Source organism: Cucurbita pepo, chromosome LG05 (assembly GCF_002806865.2).
Source record: "Cucurbita pepo subsp. pepo cultivar mu-cu-16 chromosome LG05, ASM280686v2, whole genome shotgun sequence".
In the NCBI taxonomy this organism is placed as follows: domain Eukaryota; kingdom Viridiplantae; phylum Streptophyta; class Magnoliopsida; order Cucurbitales; family Cucurbitaceae; genus Cucurbita; species Cucurbita pepo.
The window spans coordinates 1,765,711-1,777,556 of NC_036642.1; the positions used below are offsets into that span (position 1 = coordinate 1,765,711).

At 34.3% G+C, this 11,846-nt stretch overlaps 2 protein-coding genes across 5 annotated transcripts; one reads left to right on the forward strand and one right to left on the reverse strand.

Annotated features, from left to right (window-relative positions):
- Window positions 1-371: 371 nt before the first annotated feature.
- Window positions 372-4,818, forward strand: LOC111794672 (tetraspanin-10-like). Of its 2 annotated transcripts, XM_023676774.1 has the most exons (11): window positions 372-693; window positions 1,098-1,210; window positions 1,310-1,364; window positions 1,444-1,499; window positions 3,582-3,629; window positions 3,743-3,791; window positions 3,864-3,947; window positions 4,028-4,095; window positions 4,256-4,381; window positions 4,455-4,530; window positions 4,609-4,818. In XM_023676774.1, exons 1-11 carry the CDS (start codon window positions 640-642, stop codon window positions 4,672-4,674), a joined length of 795 nt encoding a protein of 264 aa, XP_023532542.1. In that variant the 5' UTR covers window positions 372-639; the 3' UTR covers window positions 4,675-4,818. The 2 variants fall into 2 exon arrangements, with proteins under 2 accessions (XP_023532542.1, XP_023532543.1); XM_023676775.1 differs by lacking the exons at window positions 372-693; window positions 1,098-1,210; window positions 1,310-1,364; window positions 1,444-1,499 and adding exons at window positions 2,266-2,373; window positions 2,473-2,527; window positions 2,607-2,662.
- An 8-nt stretch (window positions 4,819-4,826) lies between these two features.
- LOC111794673 (remorin-like) lies at window positions 4,827-6,716 on the reverse strand. 3 transcript variants are annotated; one of them, XM_023676777.1, is made up of 5 exons: window positions 6,492-6,716; window positions 5,665-5,712; window positions 5,435-5,522; window positions 5,288-5,369; window positions 4,827-5,192 (listed from the first exon to the last, which is right to left on the reverse strand). In XM_023676777.1, the coding sequence occupies exons 1-5, from the start codon at window positions 6,565-6,567 to the stop codon at window positions 4,992-4,994; spliced, it is 495 nt and encodes a 164-aa protein (XP_023532545.1). In that variant the 5' UTR covers window positions 6,568-6,716; the 3' UTR covers window positions 4,827-4,991. The 3 variants fall into 3 exon arrangements, with proteins under 3 accessions (XP_023532545.1, XP_023532546.1, XP_023532544.1); XM_023676778.1 differs by having other exon boundaries at window positions 4,827-5,195; window positions 5,665-5,703; window positions 6,492-6,714; XM_023676776.1 differs by having other exon boundaries at window positions 4,827-5,195; window positions 6,492-6,712.
- Between the last annotated feature and the right edge of the window lie 5,130 nt (window positions 6,717-11,846).

Genomic DNA, 11,846 nt, shown 5'->3' on the forward strand with positions numbered 1-11,846 from the left:
GATTGGGAGGGGTGAAACAAAGATTTCATTAAATAAAGTTTTAGATATTGTTTATAAAATTTGAAAGTCTAGCATAATTTAACGTAAATAAGAAGAAAAAAAAAAAGGAAAGAGAAGATTTTGTTAAGGAAAAACCAAACCCAGATGGGAAATAAAGAGATTTAATTGAAGTGACTAAGAAAAAGCAAACAAAAGAGACCAGGGTCGATCTGGAAGCCCTCTTACAGGCGTAAACATTGGTCTATTAAGAATATGATTAAGACTACTTAGACTCATAATTTCATTAACCTCAAATTTAAGTCCAAAATCACGGCTTTCCCTTTTATGAGTGTCTTGTCGGATTGGTGGATAACATCAGGGTTTTCATAGAGCCATGTGATTCTTCTTTTCCTTTGACGAAAATGCCATTACCTTTCTTACATTATCCCCACTCCACCCCGTCTCCTCCCAGCGTAGCCGCTCTCTTTGCTTCCAGCCACCTCCACAGCTAAGCTCTCAAGAAACTCCACTCTCCCTTTTTATATTTTCCCTTTAAACTTCCACACCCGGATTTGTTTTTTTCCTGCCTTTTTGGACCTATTTCTCTCTGTTTCTGGCCGCGACATTGAGAGCAAGGAGGTAAAAAGGAAGAGGAGCAAAATGGGAATGGGAACTAGCATCTTTATCATCAGATGGATCAATTTTCTCACCATGGTATGCACGATTTCTCTTCATTTTTCCATTTTTTTTTGTTTTGTTTCAAAGATGGTGTTTATATGTTACATTGCTATGTGGACATTTGTTCTGTTTTTTGCTCCCATGTTTTTGGACTTAGTTTCACCCCTTTCAAATGTTGTGCAAATGAGGTTTTGTTTATGTCTTTGTCAATGTATTTGTTGAAGTTTCTTGTATGTTTGATGGGTTTTGCCTGCATTGCCTTTGAATTGTTTTCATATGTTCAATGAGTTTCATAATCCTTTTCTCTGTTGTGGGAGTTCATACGAGAATGAGTTTATGTAGCAGGGCTTTAAGCATTAGTTAACTATGTCTTAGCAAGACTACTTGGGTCTAGGATTGCCCATCTTGCAATAAAATCACTCTGTATCTTCATGTTACAGCTTCTAGCTATTCTTGTCGTAATATTTGGGATATGGATGGGCACGCACCATGACGGCTGTCGAAAATCTCTTACTCTTCCTGTTATGGGACTTGGTGGATTCATCTTTGTGGTGTAAGTTTTCAATTCTTTTGAGGAATGCAATCTTGTTTAGTTCAGAGTATATTCTGTTTCACTCACCCAATATTGTTGCTATCAAAACTTTTGAACCAGGTCTATAGTTGGTTTTTTTGGTGCTCTTAAGAACAGTTCCATATTGCTGTGGATTGTATCCTTTTAAATGTTTTGTCTTAACATTTGATGTTAATTTTCCCAATATTTGCTCGACCTTGACCTTCTGCTTGTAGTATTTGATCATGCTGTGCATTACGTTGGTGGGGATTCTGGTGTTTACGGTGCTGGCGTAAGTATATGTTTCTGAAGTAGATTCATTATCAAACCCATGATTGCAACCCTTCTCATGTTTCTAAACTTTAACATATTGAAAAGAATTACATTGCTTTCTCACATGTCCTATTTGAATATGTTCTACTAGGTAAAATCGACTTATGTTTCTATGTTTTGTGTACTTGTCAAACGATTCCTTTGATGCATTATGTCGGGATGCCTTCTAAATAAGATTGAGATGAGTGAAAGAAGGAGCTGGTGTGAAAAGCATCAGTCTTTATTGAGTGGATGACATTGTTTCCCTTCAAGGTTTTGAAACGCGTTCTAGGAAAAGATTTCTATACGCTTATAAGGAATGTTTCGTTCCCCTCTCCAACCGATGTGGGATCTCACAATCCTCCCTCCTTAGGGGCCCAACATCCTCGCTAACACATTGCTCGGTGTCTAGTTCTGATACCATTTGTAATAGCCCAAGTCCACCACTAGCAGATATTGTCCTTTTTGGGCTTTCCTTTTCGAGCTTCCTCTCAAAGTTTTAAAACGTGTCTGCTAGGGAGAGGTTTCCACNTATGTTTGATGGGTTTTGCCTGCATTGCCTTTGAATTGTTTTCATATGTTCAATGAGTTTCATAATCCTTTTCTCTGTTGTGGGAGTTCATACGAGAATGAGTTTATGTAGCAGGGCTTTAAGCATTAGTTAACTATGTCTTAGCAAGACTACTTGGGTCTAGGATTGCCCATCTTGCAATAAAATCACTCTGTATCTTCATGTTACAGCTTCTAGCTATTCTTGTCGTAATATTTGGGATATGGATGGGCACGCACCATGACGGCTGTCGAAAATCTCTTACTCTTCCTGTTATGGGACTTGGTGGATTCATCTTTGTGGTGTAAGTTTTCAATTCTTTTGAGGAATGCAATCTTGTTTAGTTCAGAGTATATTCTGTTTCACTCACCCAATATTGTTGCTATCAAAACTTTTGAACCAGGTCTATAGTTGGTTTTTTTGGTGCTCTTAAGAACAGTTCCATATTGCTGTGGATTGTATCCTTTTAAATGTTTTGTCTTAACATTTGATGTTAATTTTCCCAATATTTGCTCGACCTTGACCTTCTGCTTGTAGTATTTGATCATGCTGTGCATTACGTTGGTGGGGATTCTGGTGTTTACGGTGCTGGCGTAAGTATATGTTTCTGAAGTAGATTCATTATCAAACCCATGATTGCAACCCTTCTCATGTTTCTAAACTTTAACATATTGAAAAAAATTACATTGCTTTCTCACATGTCCTATTTGAATATGTTCTACTAGGTAAAATTTACGACTTATGTTTCTATGTTTTGTGTACTTGTCAAACGATTCCTTTGATGCATTATGTCGGGATGCCTTCTAAATAAGATTGAGATGAGTGAAAGAAGGAGCTGGTGTGATCACGAGAGGCGATGCTTTTCAGTCTTTATTGAGTGGATGACATTGTTTCCCTTCAAGGTTTTGAAACGCGTTCTAGGAAAAGATTTCTATACGCTTATAAGGAATGTTTCGTTCCCCTCTCCAACCGATGTGGGATCTCACAATCCTCCCTCCTTAAGGGCCCAACATCCTCGCTGACACACTGCTCGGTGTCTAGTTATGATATCATTTGTAATAGCCCAAGTTCACCACTAGCAGATATTGTCCTCTTTGGGCTTTCTTTTTCGAGCTTCCTCTCAAAGTTTTAAAACGTGTCAGTTAGGGAGAGGTTTCCACACCCTTGTTTCGTTCTCCTTTCCAACCAATGTGGGATCTCACAAATGATAAAGTTAGACCATGAGATGAGAACTACGCTATACTTAAACCACGGTTTCACTTTCATTCATGGCTCACTCCTTTCATTTACTTTTATTTTCTTTGTTATCTTCACATGATCCCTTCAAGATATAAAAGGAAGTATCAAAGTGGACATCCTTAGTTATTCTCATCTTTTAGCCACCAAAATTACATGGCTCACACCTCCTCTTTGCGAATGCTTGAACCTTGCTTTGGTGTCTTCCCAGTTGGTATGTAGTTTGTATTGTTGTACTCTTCCTGAACCTAACGTAACTATTTGAATCCCTTTTAGGTTTATTGTTACAAACAATGGTTCAGGGCATTCTGTTGCTGGCTTGAGGTAAGTAACTTTGTTTTGAGGATGCTTAAGAGTAACTGGTGCTGATAATGCTCGAAGTTCGGTTCTTGTTGCATCGACACTGATATATTTTCCCCTTTCTTCCCATTGATGAGGTATAAGGAGTATCAACTACAAGATTATAGTACATGGTTTCTAAAACAGGTGAGTGCTATTTTAGTTTTTGTTGAGAGATTAAGATCATTTATTTCTGCTAATCTTGGCGCACCGTTACAGCTTAATGATACCGACAATTGGATGCGTTTGAAAAGCTGTCTCGTCAAATCCGAGGACTGTAATATTCTTTCAAAAAAATACAAGGTTCTTGTTTCGAGCTTGGACGATTTGAATATGAGACTATTTGAACTTTTTCATGAAGTCATTTTGTTTGGCAATTTCAGACTCTCAAGCAGTATAAGTTGGCAAAGCTGACGCCAATTGAAGCAGGTTGTTGCAGACCCCCATCCGAGTAGGTGTAACTTTCAAATTCCTTGTTCGTTTTCTTATGTTAATATCAGCAATAAACAAAAGAAGAAACTAAATTCATGTGCTTTTCGTAAGGCCGTAAGCTATGCATTTGAATTCTTGTGACTGATGCTATCTTTTGGGCATCCTGATATGAATGATAGGTGTGGTTATCCTGCTGTTAATGCATCATTTTATGACTTGAGTTTTCATCCTGTCAATTCAAACCATGACTGCAAACTATACAAGAATTCGAAGGCAGTCAAGTGTTACGATTGCGATTCGTGCAAGTAAATATCTCTTGTGACGTTATTCTTTCATTCATTCTCCGTTTCATCATCATTTGATTGTTTGATCATTCAGGGCCGGAGTCGCACAGTACATGAAAACGGAATGGCGATTGGTTGCGATCTTCAATGTCGTTCTATTTGTTATCTTGGTAAGACACTTTCTGCTAGCACTTCCAGATCTTTTCAATTCCCTTTCTTTATTTCTTAACTCTTAGTTCGATTTCCAGCTGATGATCTACTTAGTTGGATGCTGCGCGAGACGAAAAGCTGCAAGTAATCGGTCTAAAGGATAGCATGACACGGGTTGTGCTCGGTTGACTGCTTAAACATCAAAACGAAGCGTAATCCTCTTGCAACATGTAAGTGACCCCTTTTGGAAGTAAAATTTGTTAGCAAAAGAATGCAGTTTGCCTTTCGTTGTCGCTGTCTTGGTCGTGTCATATCATAAGAAAAGAGATCAGTGAGTAAAACGCAGCAAACTGATACAATCTTTACACATCAAAAGGAACACCTGCAAGTCATCTCCAACTAACTCAATACAAAACCAAACCAAGACTAAAACCAGAGTGCAAATCTGAGATAGGAGTCTATTCTTTCAACCCCAACCATCTCAACCACTGAAGCATTTGAGTAGTAGAGCCTTCGGGGTGAACCCGGAAGCTCGATATTTTGCTGCAGTCTCCTCGACCTTCAGACACTGTTCTCTTCGCTCGGCTACAATGGTTGCTTTCTTCTCTTCACCTTGCTTGTGAATTCCAACGATTTTGTTCTTCATTAGCTCGCCATACTCAGCTTTCTTCTTCTCCATTTTCTCCTTTCGTTTCACAAAAGACCAAACGCTTCAAAACTCGTATCGAAAACCCGAGTCTTAATCAATGAGAAAGAAGTAAAGAAATGAAAATTTACCTCTAACTTCATCAGCTGTGCTTGTATTGAAGCTTTTTTGGTATTCTCCCAAGAATCAATAGCAGAGAGCCGTTTGTATGCCCTGTTCCAAAGATTTCAAGTACAGAATCCAAAATTCAACAACGAACAAACTTCTCTATAGTTTACCTGTTCTCTGCCTTGATCTTCTCACTCTCCTCCCATGCTTTGATCAATGCCAACTTCTTCTCCAATTCGACACGAGCCAACGCAACATCTAAGATCACAAAACCCCGTTCTATAACAATTTCTTTGTTTCGTTTTCTACTTTTAACGAACACTTTCGAATATCTCGAACGCAAGAATCTTGCAAATACTGTTGAATTAGAGGCAACTAGAAAGAAAATGGAGAGTTTTACCTCTGTCCTTTGGAGGAACAAGTTTGTCGGAATGAGGAGCTGAAACCGCTGTCATTTATTTTGTCTTTGTTAGACAAGAAATCAGCCACTAATACAACAAAAAATGACATGAACCGAATAAAGCACATAATTTGTTCAAGAACATGTTTTTTTTTTTCTTTTAATGAAGAATGTGATTGTCACCATTATTAGTTTTCTGTCATTTTGCAGATTTATTTCCAAAGAGGACCAACAAATGATTGGAAAACAAATAAATTGGACACTGTTTTCTTCCCAAATAAATGATTATTGAGAACAACCAGACAAAAGACAATATATATATTTTATGTCTTGTAATAATTTACATAAATATTCAGAAATTAGGGTATACAAAAATTTCTAGACAAGGCAATAAAGCTGTGTAGCAAAAAAAGCTGATCAGTCATGGCACTCTTTTCCCAGTACATTCAAAAACCACTTTTTACTATTTTTTGGTTCAATAATTCAAGGATGCATTTTCTGGGAAAGTAAGATTTTCCCGGAAGCCAAACACACACAAAAGAGAGGCAAGAGTGTTGGATGATGTAGGGAATGATTATGGGTTTATAAGTGAGTAATACTAACTCCATTGTTATTAGACATTTTGGGAAAGCTCAAAACAAAGACACAAGAGCTTATGCTCAAAGTGGACAATATCATATCATTGTGGAGAGTCTTATTCGTCTTACACAGATACCCAAAGAGACTGATAGAAGAAAGGTGCTATAAACAAAAACATTCCAGGAAAGAGTGATTTTGGTTTTCCCAGAAACCAAACAGAAAAAGAAAAAGGAAGGGAAGAAAAATACCGTGGGGAATGAGGGAGTTGTTTTGAAGCGGCACTGGCGGCTGCGAATCTGGTTCAGACTCGTCGGCGCCGCCCATAACGTACTCCTTCAGCTTAGCCACGCTGCCTGTTCTTCTCTGCAAAACCTTTGTGTTCTTCAACAAGTTGTTCAGAAACAGAGAGAAGTGAGAGAAGTTTGTGTTGGTTTGGTGGATTTGGAGTAAAAGAGTTTGGTCCTTTTTCAGTCACCACTTGGGCCTTCCCTAAATTACTACTTCACCATTCTTACATGAATCTTCCCATTATCCCCATAATAATCTTCCTACGTCAATCTATCTTTTTCGTTACTCGTTACGTAAAAAAAAACATAATTTAGATATGAGCTATATCAATTATCGATGGTATATTAGCGAGAGTCCGACCAGATCTACATATAACATACCATTCATATGCATTATCAGTTAATAGTCAGTACTGGGACTTACTAATAAACATTATTATTATGTAACGCTATAATATTTTGGTAGCTGAATTCATTTAAATCTAACTTTATATTATTTTTCAAAATTATAATTACACCATGTTCTTTTATAGGCTAGACATAGTACTACATTATTTTTTACATAAAAACTTATTTAATTGAGAAATTAATACTGGACATGATTTTTCACCTATATCTCAAAAATAATTATTTACTTGAGGATCAAAGATAAAAATAATAATAATTTATTTAGTTAATAACATATTGATTTAATTTACTATAATTTTATCAGTTACACGTTACTCAGAAGCATTTATTCATGGTTAATTCGAGGAATGTTCTGATGCATTATGCCCACAGAACTATGAGTACACCTTCTCATCGAACGGCTACATCGTTTGATCTTATTAAAATTAGAAAGCCTAGATATTGACAAGTGGCACAATAGAGAAATTTCAAATTATTTAAAATTTATCACGATAATCGGAGTTTTTATTCCAAGTTTCCCACACGTTTAGCTTTTGCGTAAATGACCGATTTGTCCAACTCCTACCTACTCTTTTTTTTTTATTTTATTTGAATTAATAAAATATGTAATTTATCGATAGAAAGCACTTTTATTTTTCTACTTAAAAAAAATATTTTTAAATGATTCTTGGTTGTTAGGATTAATTATATACAAAAACAAGATACACATAAATTCCAATATTAGAATAATATTTTGTAACCGTACAAAAAAAAATATTAAAAACTAAAAAGAAAATTATTAAATTATTCCAAATCTTTTGATTAAATAGATATAGATTCTTTTAGATTGAATTTTTTTAGATTGATTGTAAACAAGAAAGATATGAAATTGATATTACAAACAAAATCAAAAGCAGTTTTAACTCATGGTTTGTAGAGCACAGAGAAAAAAGTTAATGATACAAAAAAGATTGAGTCATGAGATAAAGAAAAATAAAATGATTTGAGCCAAAGTCCAAATTCTTGGTCGACCGAGTGTCATGCATGCCCCTAACTTGCCAATTAAATCTAGTTCGTCTTTATTTGATAATTTACTTAGGAAACATTAAATTTAAAATCCAAAATACTTTATTTTTGGTTAATTAAGAGTTTTATAAGACACTAACTCCAAATTTAGAGTAAAATTATAATTTAAATAAAGAAAAAAAAAAAGAAAAAAAAAAAAAAAAAGAGTAGTGGGAAAGCGGTATGAAATTTGTTGGTAAATCCAGCTGCATGAATCTCTGGGGTTCGCTTGTTTAACCCAAAACATGGGACCATTGGCCCACGGTATCATATCATACCCCCAAACTAATTACTCATATAAATACTTCCTTAATCACATTTAATTACATCCTCTGTTCCTTCTTCTTCTTCTTCTTCTGACTCTTCTTCTTCTTCTTCTCCAATTTTCTGGATTCGTTATGGATGTTTTTATTCCCGAAGATTACGTCACTCGCCGTCGCATCGAGAAACAAGCCGCCGCCAAGGAGAGGCGGCCGGAGCCCATCAAAGGACGCGCCCTCCGGCCAACTTCCGAGAAGGAGAAGTCTGTCGACGCTGGAAAAACGGGATTCCGGTTGGGTCACACCGGCTCAGACAATGTGGTTTACACTTGCTTCTCTGCCTGAGATTCAATTTCAAATTTTCCCTTAAAAATAGGGTTTAGTTTTAAGATTAATTAACTGTATACTTTTTTTTTTAATATATTTTATAAGGTAATTAATTTATTGGTACCATTAACAAAACTCGAATTAGAAAATATTTATATATTTAATTTGCAATTGCTAATTTTATCTGTCTAAATTTATATTTAAAATATATATTACTCATGAGTTGCAATAATTTCATACTGAGTTCTGATTTCAGATTTCAAAATTTTAAAATTAAAAAAAATATATATTTTTTTTTTGACTACCAAATAGTTGGGCTTTGGGCCCATTAGATACATTGCTGACCCAATTCCTATTAACTGGGCTTCTCGGAAATTACGCCTACTCATTTTTAGATTTGATGCATATTTCTGACCATTATGCCCCTTATTATTTTCTTTCTTAACTTGCCTATTATAATAAATTTATGTTTTCATTTTAATTTGAAAAATTATGATTTCGATATCTTTATTAGGATATGGAACGGATATAAGACATAACCTCAGTAGGATCATATCATATACATGCAAGAAGTGACTGTTGAGGATTATTGGGAGTGAGTTACACGTGGGTTAATTTAGTGGAAGATCATGCGTTTATAAGTGAGGAATATTATCTCCATTGGTGTGAGACCTTTTGGAGAAAGCCCAAAGCATGAGAGCTTATGCTTAAGGTGGACAATATCATACCATTGTGGAGAGTTGTGATTTCTAAGAGTGACATTACATACGGAGCTCAAATCATAAATTTAAGCAGGGAAAGACCTCACATGCAATCAGAAAAACATGCGAGAAGTAACCTTACATATGGACTCATATGGTTATGACACGGTATTAAAAGAATAAGGATTGTTGAAGCTAAGAATAAATTTGTTCGTGAGATTAAAAGAGTAAATGAATGAATGAGTGACGGAGAGAAAATGGTTGAGAAGTTATTTCGGATAAAGTGGAGAAATTAAGAATATGATACCATTGAGACACATACAAAGGTGTAGATTTATCATAATTCAAAGAAAAAAGAAACTTTGAGAAAGCAAAAACAAATAAAAAAGCAAATTCTTGGGGTCCGACCACCTTCACGTGATCACCTTCTCTTGTCTCTCAATTTCTCAAAAATAATATATATTTATAATATTATTTTCCAATCTTAAATGATTTATGGGTTGAAGAAGCATTTTAGCACTTTATGAGATTTTGGATGATGGATTTGTCACATGGTGTGGAAATATAGGATTAAAAGCACAAAATCTTACCAAACACTTCAACAATGTCCCACTTACACATCTCAACCACAAACAAAAATGGTTTCGGATTAAGCTGTTAAGCTATATTAAAAAAAAAAAATTAATAATAAAAATCTCATAAAATTTAAATATCAAACATTTATGAGTCACAGTACATTACTAACATCGGTTAACTTAACTTTTTTTATAATAAAGTAGTATTGGGTTAGACTGTAACCTTATTTTCAGGTTGATTAGGTTAACCCAACCAAAAAACATCTAACTCATACACTAAAGAAATTTTTAATTTTCAAAAAATTCAACAAAAATCAATTTGTAAAGCTGAAAATTAGAACAAAAAAACATGCGACTGTTGAAGGGTTAGTAGGAGACAAAAGCTTCAAAAAAACTTAGGATAATTGGGGTGGGAGATAAAATGGACAAAAATATAAATAAATAAAAAAATCCCTTTTGTGATCTTTTTGTTTGGAGAAGCTATACAATAATCATGGACAATTAGTAACACATTCAACTGAAAAATCTCACATTGTCACATTACACAAAAAGAAATAAAGTGGACCTTCATTATTTCAATGACAAATCATATTCATGTAAAAAAAATAAAGTCAAAAGTTCATACTTTTTTCTAAAAAGAATTAAAATCAAAATATACTTAATTTTTGCTTGTCATAGAATTAGAAGATGAACTCTATTAATGATTAAATCAATTAAAAAATTTATCATAACACTCGAATATGAAAGAGTTTAATAATAAACCGATCACATTTTAATGAGAGTAATCTTATCAATTAAATGACTGAGAAAGATATTTATATGGTAATTAATGAATTATTTTTGGAGGAAAAAACATTAATTAATTTATTTTAATATATATATTATATTAGGTTTTTAGTGAGTGGAGGGATAATTTTATAATGGAGAATTATTGAAAGAGGCCCACTGAAAAGAAAATGGAGGAAGGCCATGATTTCATGTTCCATAGGCATCAAAAACAGCCTTTTTTCTGAGTTACCCTCTTCTTTACACTTCCTTCAACCTTCAACGTGGAAAAACAATTACCTGTTAAGATGACATTATCACATGCAATAGTCTTACCAATATTTGTTACAATTTAATTAACATGACATTTTCGCATCCAATAATTTTAATAACATTTATTAATCATCTATCCAAAATTTTACACCATATTTTTTAAACTTAAATAAATATCTTAATTAATTGAGTTAATATGAAACCCGGTTGAACTTAATGAACCATAAATGATTCTTCTAAAAATTGGACGAATAAAACAAGAGCAATTTTATAATTGGAACTATATTGCAAAATTTTACATTTTTTAAAATTATATTAGTGGTAAACGAGAGAAAGGAAAGACAACAATTTTCCTATAGCGTGACAAAGGGGCATGTGCTTGCATTCGTATATGGTACAATTATATAGCCATAGGCTCCACTTGCTTTGCTCTTAATAATTGACATTGCTAGGTCCCTTTTCCATTAATTATTCCATTACCAAATTTGGGTCTTGCCTCCCCACGAGTAACCTTTCACCTATTTTGGCTTTATATTTCAAGCTTAAAAAAATAAATAATTAATTATCATCTAAAATATTCATAGTAAAAAATTATAATTAAAATAAAACATGATTTTGATTACGACGTAAATTACAAAATGAGAATAAAATCCGTGAAGAGCGGATGACGTGGCGCTCTTACCGACAGGGCAAGGGTCACGTGGATTTCTCCGATTGACAATCCTGACCTTCTTAGTTCACGCTCCTCTCATGACTCTCTTTAAAGTCAAATGGCTGCTTCTTTCTCTTTCCTCCACCTATTATTTTATTTTTTTTTATTTTTTTTTTTATTTTTATAGAACACTCCAAGAAGAACATTCCCCCAATTTCGTAAACTTAAATATTTGTGACCATTTTTACTCTTGATAATTTTTTCTCTAAATTCACTTGCTATTATAATAAAAATTTAGTCTACCAATATAG

Coding starts and splice junctions, on each gene's coding strand:
- LOC111794672 (XM_023676774.1), top strand. CDS start 640: ATGGGAATGGGAACTAGCATCTTTATCATCAGATGGATCAATTTTCTC. Junction 1,500..3,581: donor CTGGTGTTTACGGTGCTGGC/GTAAGTATATGT, acceptor AATCCCTTTTAG/GTTTATTGTTACAAACAATG. Junction 4,382..4,454: donor TACGATTGCGATTCGTGCAA/GTAAATATCTCT, acceptor TTGATCATTCAG/GGCCGGAGTCGCACAGTACA.
- LOC111794673 (XM_023676776.1), bottom strand. CDS start 6,567: ATGGGCGGCGCCGACGAGTCTGAACCAGATTCGCAGCCGCCAGTGCCG. Junction 5,370..5,434: donor AAGATCAAGGCAGAGAACAG/GTAAACTATAGA, acceptor TCTTTGGAACAG/GGCATACAAACGGCTCTCTG. Junction 5,196..5,287: donor CACAGCTGATGAAGTTAGAG/GTAAATTTTCAT, acceptor GTGAAACGAAAG/GAGAAAATGGAGAAGAAGAA.